Raw genomic sequence first — 20774 nt, 5'->3', positions numbered from 1 at the left:
CGGCGGCGCCACCTAGCGGTCGGGTACAAACAGTACGAGATTAGATGTTAGGTAACATAGGAGGAGGAGTGACAAATGGTCAGGGGGTTGGTTTGGGAGACAGGCCTTGTGGGGGGTTAGTTCTGCAGAAGGGTTTGTGGACTAAGGATACAGCATGGAGTAAGGTAAGGTAACCTCCTAAAGGTCCAGAGCCTAAAGGGGGCTTTACACGCAACGACATCGCTAACGAGATGTCGTTGGTGGTCACGGAATTCGTGACGCACATCCGGCCTCGTTAGCAACGTCGTTGCGTGTGAAACGTACGAACGATCGCTAACGATCAAAATTACTCACCTTATCGTTGATCATTAGCACGTTGTTCTAATCCCAAATATCGTTAATGGTGCTGAATGCAGGTTGTTCGTCGTTCCTGTGGCAGTACACATCGCTACGTGTGACACCGCAGGAACGAGGAACAACACCTTACCTGCGGCCGCCGGCAATGAGGAAGGAAGGAGGTGGGCGGCATGTTACGGCCTCTCATCTCCGCCCCTCCGCTTCTATTGGGCGGCCGCTTAGTGACGCTGCTGTGACGCTGCACAAACCGCCCCCTTAGAAAGGAGGCGGTTCGCCGGCCACAGCCATGTCGCTAGGCAGGAATGTATGTGTGACGGGTGTAAGCGATTTGCCCGTGACGCACAACTGACGGGGGCGGGTGCTTTCACCAGCGACATTGCTAGCGATGTCGCTGTGTGTAAAGCCCGCTTTAATGAATGCAGTAAAGTTACTATTGCTGCTAGTGAAGCATGGGTCCCCAATGTAGCAGAGCCGGGACCAAGTAATGGCGGCGCCACCTATCGGTTGGGTAGGAACAGCACGAGATTATATTTTAGGTAAGATAGGAGGAGGAGTGACAGATGGTCAGGGGGTTGGTTCATGAGACGGACCTTGTGGGGGGTTAGTTCTGCAGAAGAGTTTGTGGACTAAGGATGCAGCTTGTAGGTGAGGCAACCTCCTAAAGGTCCAGAGCTTACGGCTCACCCCGACGGGCTCAAGGAAGTCTTCCAACTAGACAGCCATCGGGGTCCAGAACTGGACACCGGTAAGAATAAGCATAGGAGAACAGGGGCAAAGGTGTCCGGCAGCTTGTGGACAAGTTCTGAAATAGCAGTAATAGGTCGAGAAAGAGTACCCAGGAAAAACAGCAGGAATGAGGCCATGTCTGTCATAACAGTAATAAGAAAAATAAATTGTTCAAGTTTGGTTTGGCTAGAGAACTCTGGTGTCAAGTGCTTATCTACTACATCTACGATGGAGACCGGCTGCGAACTGATGGAGACCAACCCAAAGTTAATAGTACGTGTCACACACCCCACCCAAAGACCTACACACACACTGACTCCACCTGGTGTAGGAGTGTGGAGCCCCCACTGTACCGTCCTTCTTTCTAGGGTTTGTTTGCAGTCCAACATGGACATTCAAGGAGGACCTGCATGCCTGTCTTGAAAAATATACTATTACAGGTTATGGGCAGTAGATTCCGTGATGGGACGTTGACCAGGAAACTCGTCTGATTGCCATATGTGGAGTCAGGAAGGGATTTTTCCCTTAATATGAGGCTAACATCTGCCTTATGGGGTATTTGCATTCCTCTGGATCAACACGTTTGGTGTAAGCTAAAGTCAATGCTCTTGTGTCTTCTTCTAACCATAAAACTACTGTGTGAAACTTTGAAAATATGGAATCACAATGATCTGACCAAGAGCTGAAGACACAAAAAATGGACATTTTTTAATAAAAGGCTGCATATAAAAAAGTTATACATAAGTCAAAAACTTTCAAAATTGACCTTTACGCCCAAACATTACAAAGTTGATTTCAGATGTGATTGCCAAATGAAGATACAGCATGATGCAACCAAAACTCATCACACTTCATTAACATAAATAAAAAAAAATTAGCAACAAGCAATGGATACAATTATCAATAAATATAGTCAGTAGAAACTTTTTTCCAGATTTCTACAGAGGATATGTAACACTCGCGGCCAGTGTAAGATCAGTGAGCAGAATTAGTGGACCCACTGGACCACAGGGGGACCTGGGCTTACCCTCTAGTGGAAGGGGTTTAACTAAGCACCCATCAGGAGGCGGACGCCAGGTACCATTTCCAGGGCAGTGACCTGGACTGTGCTGGCTGATCCCCAGACAGGGAAAGGACTCAAGTATAGGCGGGATGACTGAGGCAGGCTGGTTAGGCGGGTACGGACAGGAATGGACAAATAGATGTGAGAAGGCAGAGTCAGGTGCAGGTGACGGACACAGATTTAATAGGACCTGACAACTAACTAGACAGACAGGACTCTGACTAACTAAAGGTGTTGAGCAGGCACCTTCCATAATGGGAGGGTGCCTTAAATACATCTGGAAATAGCACACTGGCCCTTTAAAAGGAGGGCCGTTGCACATTCGCATATACTAGATGCAGTTCCAGGGAACCTGTGCCACACGCACAGGCCCTGCGGTGAGGAGAAGGCAGCAGGACACGTGGATGGACGCGACCCAGCCGGGGAGGTGAGTTAGTCAGGGTCCCTTCAGGGGACTTTTTCCAGTATATTTTAATGTGAAGCCAATTATTTCTTATAAATTAATGACGACAAAAATTGGGGCAATTAAGCCCCAGAAGCCAATTGTGTTCCTTGTTCATTCTAAATAAGCAAAGGCATGAACAATGATCTGATTGGGTGTTATGTGGGTAGGGGGGGGTCAAATAAATAGCTGAATGATAAAAGCTGTCAAACCATCGGAAACTGCTTCAGAGATCAGACATTTCCCACCGGTAGACATTTCACAACTAAAGGAAATTGCTTCCTTGCCTGTGGGAAAGATGGTGTTTCCCAGGCTTCTCCACCGGCTTCCAGACACCATCATGTGGTCATCAACCAATTTCCTGCCAAAACAGCATTGCCACTATTTTTACGCAATGCCGGAAAACCCGGAATTTTAGACCTAAATTCACCAAACTTATTGCAGAACTCACTTTACATATATAAACTCGGTAATTACTTTTGTGCATGAAGCATATTACACTTCTATTGAATTTCCAAGCCATTGTTTGGATTCTTGACTACTTGGCTGAAATTTTCAATTACAAATTCATGCATACCCATTCGACAGCTGCAGTCACCCAGAATTAATATATTTTGCAATGAACAAGGGAAAGCGCCACTTTAATGCTCATCGGAGCTTGAAATGTCCTATTAAATAAAGTTTTACCCAATTTAGCTTCGGATGCGCAACATACTGAAGATGACCACAACACAGATAAGCAAAAGACAGGGTAGACTTAGTTTTGCGTTACAGTGCTATATATACAGTATATATATATATATATATATATATATATATATATATATATATATATATATATATATATTTATTTTTATATATATATATATATGTTTGTACATTTGCTATAATATACTGTGTATATATCTACAGTATATTATAGCAAATGTACAAACATTCTATTGCTTACAAGAAAAATATCTAAAAGAACAATTTATAAAACTCAATACAACTAATGTAACACGTGGTTTCTCCAAGTTAAGCACAACGACTGCTTCCTCAGAATTATTCACCTTCTTCATGACAAGCATCTTTACTACTCAGTAGAGCCTTTCTGGCTGTTATGACCTGCTGCAATCATGATCTGTGTCCAGACACCAGGTTCCCGGAGAGTTCCTGAGGAATTTTGTACCACTCTCCATGGGCAATGGCCTCCATTTCACTAATATTAAGAAGTACTGCAAATTCCTCCTTCATATCCCATCAAAGATTTTCTATGGGCGACTGTGACTACTGAAGTCCCCCTTGGTGGGCTAAAAAATTATGCTTGGGATCATTGTCTGGATGGAAAGTCCAATGATACCCAAATGTCAGCTTTCTCAAACAAAGCAGGACATTTTCTTCTAGTATTTCCTGAAACATGATAACTCTACCTTTCCCTCCATCACACACTGCAGGTTTCTAGTGTCAAAGGAAGCTAAGCAGCCCTAGAACATCTCCGGGCCACCACCATGCTTCACTACTGGCAACACCGAGCTACCGGTATGCTTCATTGTAGGCAACACCAAACTACTAACATGCTTCACTGTAGGCAACACCAAGATACAACCATGCTTCACTCTAGGCAACACTGAGCTACTGCCATGCTTCAATGTAGGCAACACTGAGCTACGACCATGCTTCACTCCAGGTAACACCAAGCTAGCACCATGCTTCTCTCTAGGCAACACTGAGCTACCACCATGCTTCAATATAGGCAACACCAAGCTACCACCATGCTTCACTGTAGGCAACACTTAGCTACCGTCATGCTTCACTGTAGGCAACACCTAGCCACCACCATGCTTCACACTAGGCAACACCGAGCTACTACCATGCTTCACTGTAGGCAACAGTGAGCTACTACCATGCTTCACTGTAGGAAACACTGAGCTACCACCATGCTTCACTGTAGGCAACATCAAGCTACCACCATGCTTCACTGTAGGCAGGGTTTTCTTTTCTGTGTCTCCTTCATTTTTCCTCCTCCACACATTCTCCATAGTTCTTAAAAGTTTCAATTTTCCTTTGTCAATTAATAAAAAAGAATCACAGAATCTCTGAGACTTATTTGTAATGTTCTGACTTTGACCATACTGGAGCCAACTTTTTTTGTGCATTTGGCATAGTAGAGGTGGCGTCTTGGAGTTTTGGCAAGGAGACTTTCAGTGTTTAGTATGCTTCTTACTGTGCAAAATGAAACCTCAGCACCTGTTTCTACCAACTCTTGCTGCAGGTCCTTTGCAGTTATTTGAGGATTGCTGTCCACCTAGTACCTCACAAATCTACTGGCAACCGGTGACAGCTTGCTCTTTATGCCATTATTCCTTTAACTCTAAATATTGAAAACTATACTTCCTACCCTATTTCTATGAACATACAATGTCCTTGTATCTTTTAGGATACTTTTCGTGTTTGTGGAAGGCAGTTAACTTTTCTCTTAACTTTTTGGGCTATTGTCTTTACAACCCAAGAATATTAGTTACCTGGAGACTGAGAAAGGACCAAGATTTCCCAGCAATTTTGCCCAAAGCTGACATCTGGCTATGCACCACATTTGCATAGGGTTGTAACAGCTGGAGGTGCTCTACTAAGTAATAAGGCAAGATGTCATAATGACTACAGATTTAGAAAAAGTGAATTTTTGTGCCGTTTGGAGAAACCGCTTGTTATATTAGTTGTGTTGTGTGTATTTATACACCTGAAAGACTTAGAAAACTTGGATTTATTGAAACCTGTAGCAATATGGTAGGGTAAATTCTGATCAAAATGCCACATCTCATTACAGTCAATAACTGTATCCTAGAATTGGGTAGACCTTAACTTCCGAAAAAGTCAACTAAGACGTTCTAGGCCACTAATAGAAAGACTGTGGCCATCACCTGGGTGTATAAAGCCTTTGGAATCCCAGTAGAGAGGGCTCCCAGAACCCCTTTCAATAAACCTCTTTCTGAAGCCAAACTCTTTGACTTTGGCCAACAAGCTGACGTTTTCTTATTCAGTGACATCACTAAACCAGCTGTGATAATGTCACCCGTCTCATGACCATATAAAACGCCCAATATTACCTAAGATTCATTTAGATAGCAAACACAAGAACATCACAACTAGTGGGTGAATACTTCTTTCTGCCAATTACCAAAGTGATGGACCACAGCAAACCATGAGAAGTTGGCATTTTTATCAACATCAGTTTTTCTTTTCTGATACACTTTTGTAGAACCCATGAAAATTAGGGATGATCGAATACCTCAAATATTCGGCTTCGTGAATATTTTCTGAATACCGCGCCGCTATTCGACTATTTGATGCGCAGTGTAAGTCTGTTGGAAGCCCGAATAGTACCGAATAGTTGTTATTCGGGTTTCCCATAGACTTACATTGCGCATCGAATAGTCGAATAGTGGCGAGGTATTCGGAAAATATTCGCGAAGCCGAATAATTGAAGTATTCGATCATCCCTGATGGTTTTAGAAATGTTTGAAAAAAAGTTGGTTACTTACCCACGTCAAAAATATTTTCCGTTAGAAAGACAAAGTTTGGTTCCTCTCCGTTGATTGACGGAAGAGCTGACTTTTTCTTGGACTTCACTTTCGGAGACGGTGCCGCCATGGTGACTCAAACAAAAAAACGTTTCCGAAAACTTTTGGTTAAATCCGCCAGTGTAATCCTTTTGTCCACTCCACCGGAAAAAGTTTGCGCCAGTTCCAAGATTTTTTTTTGGTAATCTAACTATCCAACGTTATAGAAACCAGATCCGTCCTCCTAGTTTTGTCTCTACAAGATGTTCAGAAATGCAGCTCTTGGAATGTTTTTCTTCTCTCACATTCCCATGTGAAAGGCGATCATCGTGAACCGGTGATCATCCCACCTACATGAACCGTAGTAGAAGTAATCAGGTGTGAGCTCGGAGAGAGGTGTGCCTGGATCATGCCCAGTAATGACAATGGTTCACGACGTGTCTCCAGATGATTACGGCTACAGTAAATACCGTCTGTCCCCCTCTCAGATCTATATCTTCACCCTATCAGGAGCAAAAAAAAAAATGTTTTAGGAAATCATGATTATTCTACAAATACAGCAAAAAATTGTAAGAAAAAAACCCCACAAATTGTCTCCAAAATATTAGTATTAAATAATTATTAAAAAAATGTTTTAGGAAATCATGATGATTCTACAAATACAGCAAAAAATTGTAAGAAAAAAACCCCACAAATTGTCTCCAAAATATTATTATTAAATAATTATTAAAAAAATGTTTTTGGAAATCATGATGATCCTACAAATAACAGCAAAAAATTGTAAGAACAAAACCCACAAATTGTCTCCAAAATATTACTATTTTAATGTTATCATCTGGATTAAAAAAAGGTTTTTGCAAATAGATTGAGCACATATTGTCATCACTTCTATTGAAAATCTTGAAAAACTTTCTTTACCCCTCGGTTTAATAGGCAGACCCCAAAAAACTTCCTTTTTTAACATTACAGACAGATATGTTACATAAATGTTTCTGTCTGCCATCTTGTTAGAAGATGAAAAATATGGGTCCTTTTAATATCTTAAAGTGCTTTATAAAGTGCTTTAGGGGGTACTGGCTTTTAATAACCAGTTCAGGCCATTTGTCCCAATTCCTAATCAGGCACATTTTCCGTTTTTTTTCATATGTGAAACTTAAATATCTGTATTTTTTTTTTCTCATTCGGATGTCCAGACATTTTTTGCATTTTTTTGTGATATATTAGTCTTAATTTTATGTTATTTTCATACTTTTTTTTTCTTTTTGCTGATATCAGTGTAAAAGAAAGTTTAATATGTGTCTGGTTTTTACCCCCCAAAAATTTAGGACCACTAAAATACATTTTCAAATTTATTCCCCTTTCTGTTATAATTATTTTTAAATATTGGATACGTTTTTTTTGCAGTGGAGTTGGGGTTAGTAACAGTGATTTGGATTGGCTGTGGTTTTTTAAATTTATATTTTTACTTATTTTTTCTTTATTTTTATTTTTTTTCCCCATATAGTGCACCACATATGGTTATAAAAGACCTTTGGATGCATTGCAAGTTGCAACATTAATACATTTTTTTTTAAAATCTGATTTACCCTGTAACTGGGGCTGGTATATTAGCCCCAGTTGCAGTGGAAATATAGCATCCTGGCCGCATAACTGAGCTAACTGGGTCTCCCCTACACCCAGCAATCACATGACCGCTAGCTTAGGAAGATAAAATGCTGCTAATGTTTCCAATATACTATATACAAAGTACTTACGCAGCTCTGTGTATGCAGTGTTTGAAAAGGCAGAGACAGTAATAAACCATATTTGCCTTCTCTATGGGGAGCTTGGCTGTGTCTGACACTCGGCTCCTGCTCCCCGGCTCCCTCTGATCTACTATGCAATGACATTTTACAACATTGCTGCAAAAAAGAACACAGACCATCGGGACATTCGGTCTGACACGTTTTAAAAAAAATAAACCCATCACCGGCCAGTATCTGTATATGTCCAGATAAATGGTGCTACTGAATGCACGGAGGGTGTAAAAACAGATGATATAAAGTACAAGATTCGTAGAGGAAGGAAGAGCAGAGAACAGTTAGATTAGGGAAGTGATGTCATTGGCCAGTCTAAAGAGATGTGTTTTAAAACTGTGGATACTGGGAAGTAACTGGATCATTTGGTGTAGAGCATTCTAGAGAACTGGTGTAGCACAAGAGAAGTCCTGGTAACGGGAATGGGAGGACTGGATTATGGAGGATACTAGTTTTAGATCATTACCAAAATGGAGAGCACTGGTAGGGTCAGGGTGATAAACAGATATGAGGGAGGAGATGTAGGGAGGTCTTGGAAATGGGAATGGGAGATTTGGATTATGGAGGATGCTAGTTTTAGATCATTAGCAAAATGGAGAGCACTGGTAGGATGGTAAACAGATATGAGAGAGGAGATGTAGGGAGGTCCAGAACTGTGCTGGGGTCAGATAGCGTGGTAGACTGACATAAGGCAGGAGATGTAGACATGTAAGGTGGTGTAGCCCGATAGGGAGCTTTGCAGGTGAGTGTGATAAGTTTATGGTGTATTTTATAAGTTCTGTAACCCTTCAGCTGAAACCGTGGATCCTAGGCTGAAATCCTGTGGAATGATCAGTTCTGTCATCCTCCAGCTGGAACCGTAGCTCCTAAATTGAGATTATGTAGAATATCCCCTGGTGACAGAAACAAAGCCCTTTTATACCACTCAGTTCTCAATTCAGGGTATTGGGTCTTACAGGATTGGTTGGAGATGGCTGCTCCCTCATTGGTCACTAGTTCAATTCGACTGCATAATTGTCCACTGAATTATGTAGTCAGAGGGGCTGAGGCAATCCACATTTACAAATAATAGGGCTCCAATCAGTCTGGCATAAGACAATGGCTAACTTCTCTTGATTTAATAAACAAAGGAACCATACGCCTGGCCTAATTAAGAACAGTTACCATCCCCCAGAAAAGTGGCCAGATGCTGAGTCATCACAAAGTGGTACATTACAGACCAAAAGGCAAATTACTCCCAAATCAGAGCGAGCCACAGGTCCTCCACATCGGTCACACCACCGAAGATACACCATACAAATGTGAATATTAAAAAAAGCATGGTTCAATGCCTTCTCGAACTAAAGGTCTTTAGAATGTACTGAAGAAAACTTTCCAAAGCAAGAAGACTCTGCGCCTTTTCTGACCAAATTAATTTAATTGTGAGTGCAAATTATTGAGGGTTATGACTAAATGCAGCACATGTCTCCGAGAACATAACATGCAATTAAATTTTATTGAAAGCGCTTAGGAGGAGCGCTCCCGTCATCCTCGCCGCGGACATGATTGGTTTAGTCGAATGCAGCACTGAAAACGTTCTTGTTAAATTAGAAGGCCTTTATTTCTCCATGGTTAATTATATGTTGAGCTACAAAAATTCATGTCAGCGTATTTCACAAGTACAAGTTGAAACTGTGCAAAATTAACTTGTCAAAAACATAAGAGTTCAATGTGACCTAAAATATTAATTAATTTCTTGGAATTCTCTGGGGGGAATGTGGACATTTATCATTAGGTTTGCACATATTATTTTTGGTAATTTTGCAACATTTTGTTGTCATAAATGTGTTCTCCCAGTTTATCAATATTTTACACCATGTAATATCCCTTTTAGTACCTACTCGAAAACTGAGAAATACAATGCATTTTCTATTTTCAAAGATACCATCTTGTCATATAACTGAATTATATCATAGGGCTTAGCTAACACTGACGGGCAGGGAAGTTTCACATTTCTATACACACCCCTGCGGCTCTAATTGGTGCATTGTTCAGAGGAGTTATTTCTTTGTTTGAGGTACTATATAAACTGGTCACATGATGTAATAATGCAGACACTTTCAGTACACAACAAAGAGTGTGTGCTGCATTGATTTCCCGAGCGCTTGTAACACAAATCTTATTTAATTTGGAGTTCAAGAGGCATAGAAGGAGTGTATTTTGTTCACACATCCTTAAAGACATTACGGTGGTTTGGGGTACAAGTTTGCAGTCACTGTATGTGACTGCAGACTTGTGAATCCCCCAGCAACGTGCATGCTGTCAGGATTCTCTGGAGCAGGCAGGCGCCTGACAACAAGAATGCAATTTGCATTCAAGCGGTCTTGTGCCAAGTAGACTTGCTATTTCTTTGTTTGAGGTATTATATAAACTGGTCACATGATGTAATAAAGAAGAAACTTTCAGTACACACAAAGAGTGTGTGCTGCATTGATTTCCCAAATGCTTGTAAAACAAATCTTATTCATTTGGAGTTCAAGAGGCATATAAGGAGTGTATTTCACTCATACAACCTTAAAGGGGTTAACGATGTTTTGGGGTTTGCTGTCACTCTATGTAATTGCAGACTGGTGAGTCCTTAAAGCACGCAACATGGATGCTGTCAGGATTCTCCGAAGCAGGCAGGCGCGTGACCAGAAGTATGCAATTTGCATTCAAGCGGTCTTGTGCCAACTAGACTTGCACAGCCTCTCTCAATGCAACTGAATTAAGCGATGCTGGACAAGTCTAGTTAGAATGTGGCCGGACTTAAGCAAATTGCGATGACAAGACTGCCCATTCCAGTCCTGAAATTGCGCACTGTGCACGCTGTGAGGATTCACAAATCTGCAGTGACATAGTGTGACTGAGACTCGAACCCCAAGCCTGGACAACCCCTTTAAGAATTGGTAAACGGCAACACAAAGATTGAGTGGCCAAAGAGCACTATGAACCTGCCACATCACAGCACAATACAAGTTAATGGGGTGTCACATTTAGACCCTGGAGTTCTGCAACCACGCCAAGTGAGTCACAAAAATCCAACCGAGTAAGCTTAATTTTCAGCACGCATAAAAACTCACACTCTGCACAAAATTCAACATCAATACTTAACATTTTACACATTGGTCTCTTGCCCTTATCTAACACTTGCAAGAGAACAAAACATGCTGAGCCAGCATTTTCTGCAACAAATGTATTATTGCTGTGTGCAATTTGATATATATGTAGAGTCAGGGATAGAGTGTGTACCTTTAAGATTTTTGAGCAAATATTCCCATTTTTAATAAATGTTGTCCAAAATGATTTCAGTGGATTCTCTAAAATTATAAAAAGGTCTGTTTTTCAGGTATCAGTAATCAACAGAGAAAACACGGATCACACTCGGACCAATGTTATGCTATAAGGCCGTGCACAAGTTCGATTTTTTTTCCTTAGACTGAGTCGGTCTGGGGGAAAAATCGCAGTATGCCCCAGTTGGATCCAATTGCAAGTCAATGAGTCTGTGGAAAACATCGGACTGCACTCGGATGACATCTCAGTGTCAGATTAGGGGACTTATATACCAGGACGGGGGACATATATACCAGCATGGGGGACATATATACTAGTATGGGGGACATAATACCAGGATGGGGGCCATATATATTAAAATAGGCCCGGGATGGGAGATATATTACTAGATTGGGGACATATATACCAGGATGGGGGAGATAATAGCAGGATGGGGACATATACAGTATACCAAGATGTGGGACATATATTTTAGAATGGGCCCAGGATGGGGAATATATATACTAGGATAGGGCACATATATACCAGGATGGGGGACATAATAGCAGGTTTGGAAACACATATACCTGGTAGGGGCCGAGGATGGGAGACATATACTAGGATGGATGGGGAAATGTATTCCAGGATGGGGGACGTATATAACTGGAAGGGTCAAGGGTGAGGGACATTAGTACAGGATGCTTTTTTAGGATTTAGAACACTACAAGGGCCCATACATCTGACCAACATGCAATGGGGGACCCAGATCCAAATCTTGCACTAGGGCTCATCGGTCTCCAGTTACACCACTGCTAAGATGACAGAAGATACAGCCGTCTGCATCTACCCTTAGAGTAGAACAGTTACTGGCTATAAAAGATGCCTGTTTCCCAGGAGGAGCCAACAGGTATACAAATATTACACGCACACCTCATTGATCAATGGCAGCTATGTAATGCAGTACTTGATTTCCCTGTGGAGGCAGTACAGAGAAATTAAATACTTGTCACTAGATTCCCCAGCAGATTACAGCTGAGCACTGCGTGTTCCACAAGTGGGATACTTTAAGACGGGCTCATTCTCTGAGGATACGTTTAACAAAATGGATTGTTTAAAATTGCTTTAAATAAATTAAATTTAGTAAGCCGAGGAGCGCATAAAGTTCATATTTGCGATTATTTTGAAGAAATTCGCTTGACAACTTATTTCTAAAAAATTTTGTTATCAATCTATTTCTCTATGTAACTGTTAAAATGTATATATTATGTGTGTGTATGTATGTATGTGTGTGTGTGTGTGTGTGTATGTGTGTATGTATGTGTGTGTGTGTGTATGTATGTGTGTGTGTGTGTGTGTGTATGTATGTGTGTGTGTGTGTATGTATGTGTGTGTATGTATGTGTGTGTGTATGTATGTGTGTGTGTGTATGTGTGTATGTATGTGTGTGTGTGTGTATGTATGTGTGTGTGTGTGTGTGTGTATGTGTGTATGTATGTGTGTGTGTGTGTGTGTGTGTGTATGTATGTGTGTGTGTATGTATGTGTGTGTGTATGTATGTGTGTGTGTGTGTGTGTGTGTGTATGTATGTGTGTGTATGTATGTGTGTTTATGTATGTGTGTGTGTGTGTATGTATGTGTGTGTATGTATGTGTGTTTATGTATGTGTGTAGGTATGTATGTATGTAGGTGTGTGTATGTGTGTATGTATGTATCTGTATGTATGTATGTGTGTGTGTGTATGTATGTGTGTGTATGTATGTATATCATATGTATGTGTGTGTATGTATGTGTGTGTATGTAAGAATGTGTGTATGTATGTATATACAGTACAGACCAAATGTGTGGACACACCTTCTCATTCAATGAGTTTTCTTTATTTTCATGACTCTGAAAATTGTAGATTCACATTGAAGACATCAAAACTATGAATTAACACATGTGGAATGAAATACTTAACAAAAAAGTGTGAAACAACTGAAAATATGTCTTACATTCTAGGTTCTTCAAAGTAGCCACCTTTTGCTTGATTACTGCTTTGCACACTCTTGGCATTCTCTTGATGAGCTTCAAGAGGTAGTCACTGGAAATGGTCTTCCAACAGTCTTGAAGGAGTTCCCAGAGATGCTGAGCACTTGTTGGCCCTTTTGCCTTCACTCTGCGGTCCAGCTCACCCCAAACCATCTCGATTGGGTTCAGGTCTGGTGACTGTGGAGGCCAAGTCATCTGGCGTAGCACCCCATCACTCTCCTTCTTAGTCAAATAGCCCTTACACAGCCTGGAGGTGTGTTTGGGGTCATTGTCCTGTTGAAAAATAAATGATGGTCCAACTAAACGCAAACCGGATGGAATAGCATGACGCTGCAAGATGCTGTGGTAGCAATGCTGGTTCTGTATGCCTTCAATTTTGAATAAATCCCCAACAGTATCACCAGCAAAGCCCCCCCACACCATCACACCTCCTCCTCCATGCTTCACGGTGGGAACCAGCCATGTAGAGTCCATCCGTTCACCTTTTCTACAAAGACACGGTGGTTGGATCCAAAGATCTCAAATTTGGACTCATCAGACCAAAGCACAGATTCCACTGGTCTAATGTCCATTCCTTGTGTTCTTTAGCCCAAACAAGTCTCTTCTGCTTGTTGCCTGTCCTTAGCAGTGGTTTCCTAGCAGCTATTTTACCATGAAGGCCTGCTGCACAAAGTCTCCTCTTAACAGTTGTTCTAGAGATGAGAAGGTGTGTCCAAACTTTGGTCTGTACTGTATATGTCAGGGCTGTGGAGTCGGTAAGCCAAACCTTCGACTCCGACTCCGACTCCTCAAATTCTCTTGCACCGACTCCGACTCCGACTCCGGCTCCGACTCCGACTCCTACATATATTGCTTATAGTTAGGTGAAAAATTTATTGTAGTACATGAATATGTGTATGTGAACATCAGACATTTAATAATTTTTATGATACAATAATCAAGATATTTGGATAGAACATAAAATATATTTATTGGAATACAACTTTAGAACACAAAAAACTGTAATAAATTGTAAATATGTAATACACTATGTAATATACAGTAGATTACATATATATCTTGTGTGTGTGTATATACACTGTATATATATATATATATATTATATATATTACATATTTACAATTTATTAGTTTTTTTGTGTTCTAAAGTTGTATTCCAATAAATATTTTATGTTCTATCCAAATATCTTGATTATTGTATCATAAAAACAATTAAATGTCTGATGTTCACACTGTACTACAATAAATTTTTCACTTAAATATAAGCATTATACTAAATGTTGTTATTTAGTAAAATATTCAGCACATTCTGCATTGCACTCCTGTCCCCAATTTATTATATATTTTAGGAGTCGGAGTCGGTGCATTTTATACCGACTCCGACTCCACCAAAATGAGCTCCGACTCCACGACTCCGACTCCGACTCCACAGCCCTGGTATATGTATTTATTTATTTTTTAAAATATTATTTTGCAAGTCATACAAACATTTTATTTTTCCACAAGTTGAAGAGCAATGCTAATATAGCAGATTGGAATGAATGGCATAATCACATCACACCGCGGGATGGTTATTTGATTCAAACCCATTCAACAGGAACTAGAACTGTTTCTTTACTCTTTTTGATACAATGAGAAAAAAGTGGTGAAATATCAGAATGAACAAACTCCCGGCTTAAAAAAATGTATCAAGCACTAAACAGATGGCGAGCACCAATTGTCCAAGTTTCTGGTGTTTTTGCTGCTCTTCTATATTCCAGTCTGATCCTGCCATTGGATCCTTGCATTTCTCTTGCCTCCAGCACAGGAGATGGACGATTATCGCCTTACTAACAAATCTGTCTTTATGGATTGACGACAGATAAGCAAATGAGCTTATAAATACTTACCGTCCTACCAGGATTCCTAGCCTGGCAGAGAATATCATTGGTGGCAACAGATTATAATCTATCTCTTAATCGCTATGATTAATGGGTAAGCGAAATTAAAGCTTCAGGATATTGGTTCATATCAGGTGATTGGTTAAATATCCCTTCCTTAAAAGAATGGTAGAGATAGAAAAGCAACAAAAAATGCAACAAATATATCCCAGCAGTTCCTCCCTTAATTGCTCTTTTTTCTTTGATTCTAATTTGTTTCATCTAATATTAAAAATGTGAAATATATAAAGAAATCTCCTCCAGAGATCAGCCATGTCCCCTTCCTCACCCTCCCTATTCTGCATCTGGCTACATAAATAATGGCTGCAGCAGGAGCCTCCCCCCCTTAGACCCGTCTGCAAAAGATAACTAGTCTCTGACCATTGAAGATAGAACTGATTAGCAGAAGATTAAACTCCTATGTTCTCTGCAGAATTTCTACAAGACTGGATTTTGCAGAAAATATTACAGAATTACAAATATTAACGATAACTTATAAACATTTAGTGTTCCTTAAATATAATGTATATATGATCATTCAAAACCTAATATTCAGATTTGCTTTTCTAAAAGGAATATGTCAGCTGATGTTTCCTATGTAATCTAAGGGCATGCTGTAAGGGTTAAAACAATGAATTCAGTGATGTGTCCCTTATCAGGCTGTGTGCTGTTGTTTCCAGACAATGAATGATTTAGGAGATCATCACTACCAGGACAACAATGTGATGATTCCTACTATCTGCAGAACATTCTGTATTGTTCTGCTATGCTCTCCTGCGGAGACAGTATATTCTTATGCTGCAGAGCGTTTTGCAGGATGAATGCTCTGCTGGTTGCTTCACAGCACTGGGTTTCCGCTGGTCCTTGGAGGTACTCTCGCAGATGCTTCTTGTTCCCAGTGATTACTCTGCTTCATTAGGGAGTTTGTTAGCTCAGGAGACCACCAGTTGTGCTGTTGGCTATCGTGGTGCTCAGTGTTCAGATCTTGGTCACTTGACTCTGGATTGCTTTTTACCCATCTCTGCCTGTCCTCCCCTGTTTCTGTTGTAAATTCCCGGCTTCGGACCTCAGACTTTCTCCTGACCGAGTCCTCACCTGCTCCCTGTATTGTGTATGTTCTCTCCTGGACTCCTGACGTTCGGCTTGTATCTGAACCTCATCTCTGTGTAACCCCCGCATACCGTCTTGCCCTCCTGGTTTATGATCTCGGCCTGTCTGACTACCTTTCCATTTACTGCATACTAGTAGTGTCCAACGCCACCTTGTGACAGTCATCACATACAGTACATGGGAACCCTGGTCCAACTACACGTCATCCTCTGATAAGCAGCAACTCACTAAAACAGAAAAATGTGATGTGGGCGGGGTTAGCTATCTGAGCTCTGCTACATCCTACATCTAAGACGTGTGATTGTGTAACAACTGCTGCACCCAGTAATCTAAGTGATACATTGTTGGAATCAGGGTCTCTTTTCCTACATCATGCTGCTCTCAGATAAGGCAGCAAAAACCTGGTGACTGATTCCTTTTAACTAAACAGCAGATAGTTGAATGGTTGACAAGAATAAATGATCCCATTGCAAAATCCATCTATAGAAAGGTGTCTTCAGGGGTACACCTCTCCTCTGCCTTGTGGCTTCCTGATTGCCAGTGTGTTCCTGATGATTGACAGTTCAGACCAATGGCATGATCATGCTGCTGGCATGAACTCTGCACTCTCCTATGCTCCTACCAGAGGCAGTTTTGTCTTTTGCAGCATGGGAGAAGCCCCGGGACCCTGAAATTGGCCACAAGTAGCTTTTGAAAACTGTATAGAAAACAACTTTAAAGGGCGCATTGCTTGCCTAAAAAACGGACACTCTGTGATAGCTGGAAATCTTGTCAACGAGCAATAAACTATAGAATTAAAAATCAAAAACATAGATGACTTTTATTTAGTATTAGATTTCAAAAATCTTTAATTTTACAAACACTTTGCAATGTGAACCATTAACCTTTAGTTATAAAATTTGTAAAAACTCCCCATTTAGAGAAGGATTCAACACTTGCGCTAGAATGGCAAGCTGCAAAGTAAGAGTGTTTCCTACATTGATAGACCTATTTCATCCATGTATTGCATGGTCACATTTTATTTTGCATATTTGTCAACATGAGACTTCTTCTGGCAATCAAAACTGATCATCGAGACTTCCAGGACAGCAATTGGCTTATCGCGGACATGACCCTATATAAAGCCTCATTCAGAGGTACGTTTTTCATGTACATGTTCTATCTGTATTTTTCACATGTAGAACATGTACCCATTATAGTCTAGGGGATTGTTCACATGTCTGTGGGTTGTTGGGATTTATTGTGGACCAAGATATTGTCACAAGTGTGTCACGGCCGGATGTGATCTTGGGGGGATCTGGGATCACACAGGCACAGCGTATAATTGATCACAGATCCTCTTTAGTGCCTGCTCATCATTTACCGAGTTGGAGCTTATTTAATTCCATCCAATGCTGAAGGGGTTAACCTTCGTCAGGCTGAATAATGGATGCAAACATATCTCGACCCCTTATCTCGGAAGGGGGTGGAGATATTTTATTGAAATTTGGCCAATATATTCTGGACCAAAACTGCAGAGATGTCACGAAATTTCAGCCCTCTACGGCTTTTCTAAAAAAAAAGTTATTGTAATTTTAAAACGGAATAGTTACAATTGTACCTATTCAGCCAGACAACGGTTAAGGTTGCTTTCTATCCTGCAGTGATCTAACAGGCAGTTGTAATCTCAGCTGCAGCCACTCTCTTCTGCTACAAATTTCTGCTCCATATGTTGGCTAAAGTTCATTCTTTACTGTCCACTTTGAAAGAGCCTGTCTTTGTAGAAACCTAGCTGTTCATTCCTGTTGCAGCTGAGAAGTTTTCTGCTGGAGAAACCGTGAAGTGCTTGTTGTTGAGTCTTTCCCCAATCTGTTTTTTTCCTCCCTTTTTTTGTCTAATTATTATGCGAACACCTGCTCGCCTCTAGCAATCAAGACACATGATCCTCTTTAGTGTCTGCTCATAGTTTACCCTCAGTTGGAGCTCACTTAATTCCATCCAGTTCTGAAGGAGTTAAAGTTCCTTTCTATCCTGCAGTGATCTAACAGATAGTTGTAGCTGCAATTCCCTTCTGCTATAAATATCCGCTCCCTATGTCGGCTATAGTTCATTCTATACTGTCCCCTTTGAAAGAGCCTGTCTCTGGAGAAGCTGAGGTGTTCATTCCTGTTGCAGCTCAGACGTTTCCTGCTGGAGAAACTGTGACCTTCTTTTTGTTGTAGGAAAAAGGGAAAGGATAGGGCTTGGCTCAACTGTCATAGATCAGGTGCTTGGAGAGAAAAAGCTATTTTGGGAAGAGATTAGCTCCAGCACTCAAAAGGACATTATGAAAACAGGGGGATCATTTAAATGCTATTTATTTATTGATTGATTTCCTGCGAAAAAAATAGTCAACCTCAACCAAAGCAAAGCTAAAGTTTCAGCTTTATACAAGCCTTTATAAATGTTTTGCGTCTCAAATAGTTGAGGGAGGGGTTGAACGGGTTTGGTGCCTCAGGTGGTGTCTTTGACAAGGCAATGGTACCCGTGGTTGCAGGTATAATGCATAGAACTGCAAGTGGGAGGGATAGCAGGGATGAGGCAGGGAGAGAGCCTACAAGTAGCACCATTAAAATTAGGACAGGGTTCTAGGGGTCAGCGGTGGCAATGGATGCAGCAGTCTTGTTGTTGTGACTCTCCCCAACCTGTTTGTTTTAACTTCCTCTCCTTATCTTATTGCAGTGGTGAGATTAGCATCTTGCTGGCCTTCACACTAGGCAGGGTGAATTCAGGGCCAGGGAGGGTCTAGGCACGTGACGGCGCATGGAGGAAGGATCCATCTAGGGACATTAGGGAGTGCAGGGATCGGACACAGGTGAGTGTAAGGAGTGTAAGGAGGTGACCCTGCTTCCCTCTCCCTATCGCCAGGCCTTCCTTTGTGCCTCTTTTCTGGTTTTCCCTTCGTGTTGCGCCATTTGCCATTTTATATCGGTGTCATGGTTCAAACTTACACACAGAAGTCTATGGATCTGTGGAAATGTCAGACAGCACATGGATGACATCATTGTGTAGCCATTACCATTGCAGTTTATAGAAGCTTTACTTATCCATACTGTCAGGCTTCCACCAGGGGGTGCAGAAGCTGAATGGAGATGGAACTCCAAAGTGCAGTTAGGCAAAAGCCCACAAGAGGGCGTAAGCACCAGAAAGTGTAGTCAGCAAGCCTAAAGGCCATTTTACACACAGAGATAAATCTTTGGCAGATCTGTGGTTGCAGTGAAATTGTGGACAATCAGTGCCAGGTTTGTGGCTGTGTACAAATGGAACAATATGTCCATGATTTCACTGCAACCACAGATCTGCCAAAGATTTATCTCTGTGTATAAAGTGGCCTTAAGTCTAAACCGGGATGTCACGTCAATACAGGGGGGAGTGAGCAAGCCATAAACAGGGAGAAGCAAAAAGGTGAGGAGCCGAGAAGTCACGTCAAAAGCCAAACAGAGGAAGCAGAGCCGAGGTCAGGAAATGTTACCGAGGTCAGAAGCCGGGAGAGCAAGTACGTACAAGGAGGCGGAGGAGGCCGAGACACAGAACAGGACCGGGGTCAGGTAGACAGGGCAGACAAACAGTACAAGGGAAATGGAGGTCAGGAAGAGGTAAGCCAGATAGCGGGATGGATCTAGGCTAACTCAGAAGAACCAGTTGCGCACGCTGAAGAGCAGGAACTATTACTGGTGGCGTTCCGGAGGAATCCACACCATGATAAATTGGTGTGAGCCCTGAAACGAGGCACAACCGAGCAGACCCCTCCCACCAGACTTAACCCCATCAGTCTCCAGTTATAGTCATGACACATACAAAAAAAAAATATTGATGAAACACTGATGGTAAAAACTGACGCCGAGCAAACACTGATGAAACTCAAATCCAAAACACTGATGGCATTCACACCATCTTCTCTGCACATGACATCCAATGACCTAAATGCCTGTCAGCCAGGTGCCAAAATGTGACATAAAAATTCAATTAATGAAGTGACTGATTTCAAAAATGTATTTTACCTGTATATATGGCTATAAAAGTATACAATTTGTGTCCACAACTCTTAGGGGTACTTTGCACGCTGCGACATCGCTACTGCGATATTGTCGGGGTCAAATCGAAAGTGACGCACATCCGGCGCCGGTAACGACGTCGCAACGTGTAAAGCCTAGATGCGCCGATAAACGATCGCAAAAGCGTCAAAAATCGGTGATGTGTGTAGTGTCGGACATTTTCATATTGTCGCACCAATAGGAGATACGATGTTGTTCCTCGTTCCTGTGGCAGCACATGTCGCGGGCGGGGAGGAGGGTGTCAACGCCGCGCTCTCCCACTGCTCGGGTCCGGCCGCCGCTGCTCTGCGGCTACTGCTGCTCGGTGGCTCGAGCGATAGGCAGGATCCCGGGGACTCGAGCGGCGCTCCTCGCCCGTGAGTGAAAGGGGGGATTTGTTGGTGGGGGATTTGATTAATGTCCGTGACGCCACCCACGGTTGTGGTGATTGTGTGGACACCACCGCTGCTCTG

General features: G+C 41.7%; 1 protein-coding gene across 1 annotated transcript in view; it reads right to left on the bottom strand.

Annotated features, from left to right (window-relative positions):
• PLCH2 (phospholipase C eta 2) overlaps window positions 1-20774 on the bottom strand; it is a 909460-nt gene that overhangs the window by 782013 nt on the left and 106673 nt on the right. The window contains exon 2 of the mRNA XM_075328181.1: window positions 6089-6609. Coding sequence (XP_075184296.1) covers window positions 6089-6197 — 109 coding nt within the window. The 5' untranslated portion in view covers window positions 6198-6609. The remainder of the gene's footprint in view (window positions 1-6088; window positions 6610-20774) is intronic.

The sequence above is a fragment of the Anomaloglossus baeobatrachus genome, chromosome 11 (assembly GCF_048569485.1).
Source record: "Anomaloglossus baeobatrachus isolate aAnoBae1 chromosome 11, aAnoBae1.hap1, whole genome shotgun sequence".
Classification (NCBI taxonomy): Eukaryota; Metazoa; Chordata; class Amphibia; order Anura; family Aromobatidae; genus Anomaloglossus; species Anomaloglossus baeobatrachus.
This window is presented reverse-complemented; position numbering and strand designations above follow the sequence as displayed.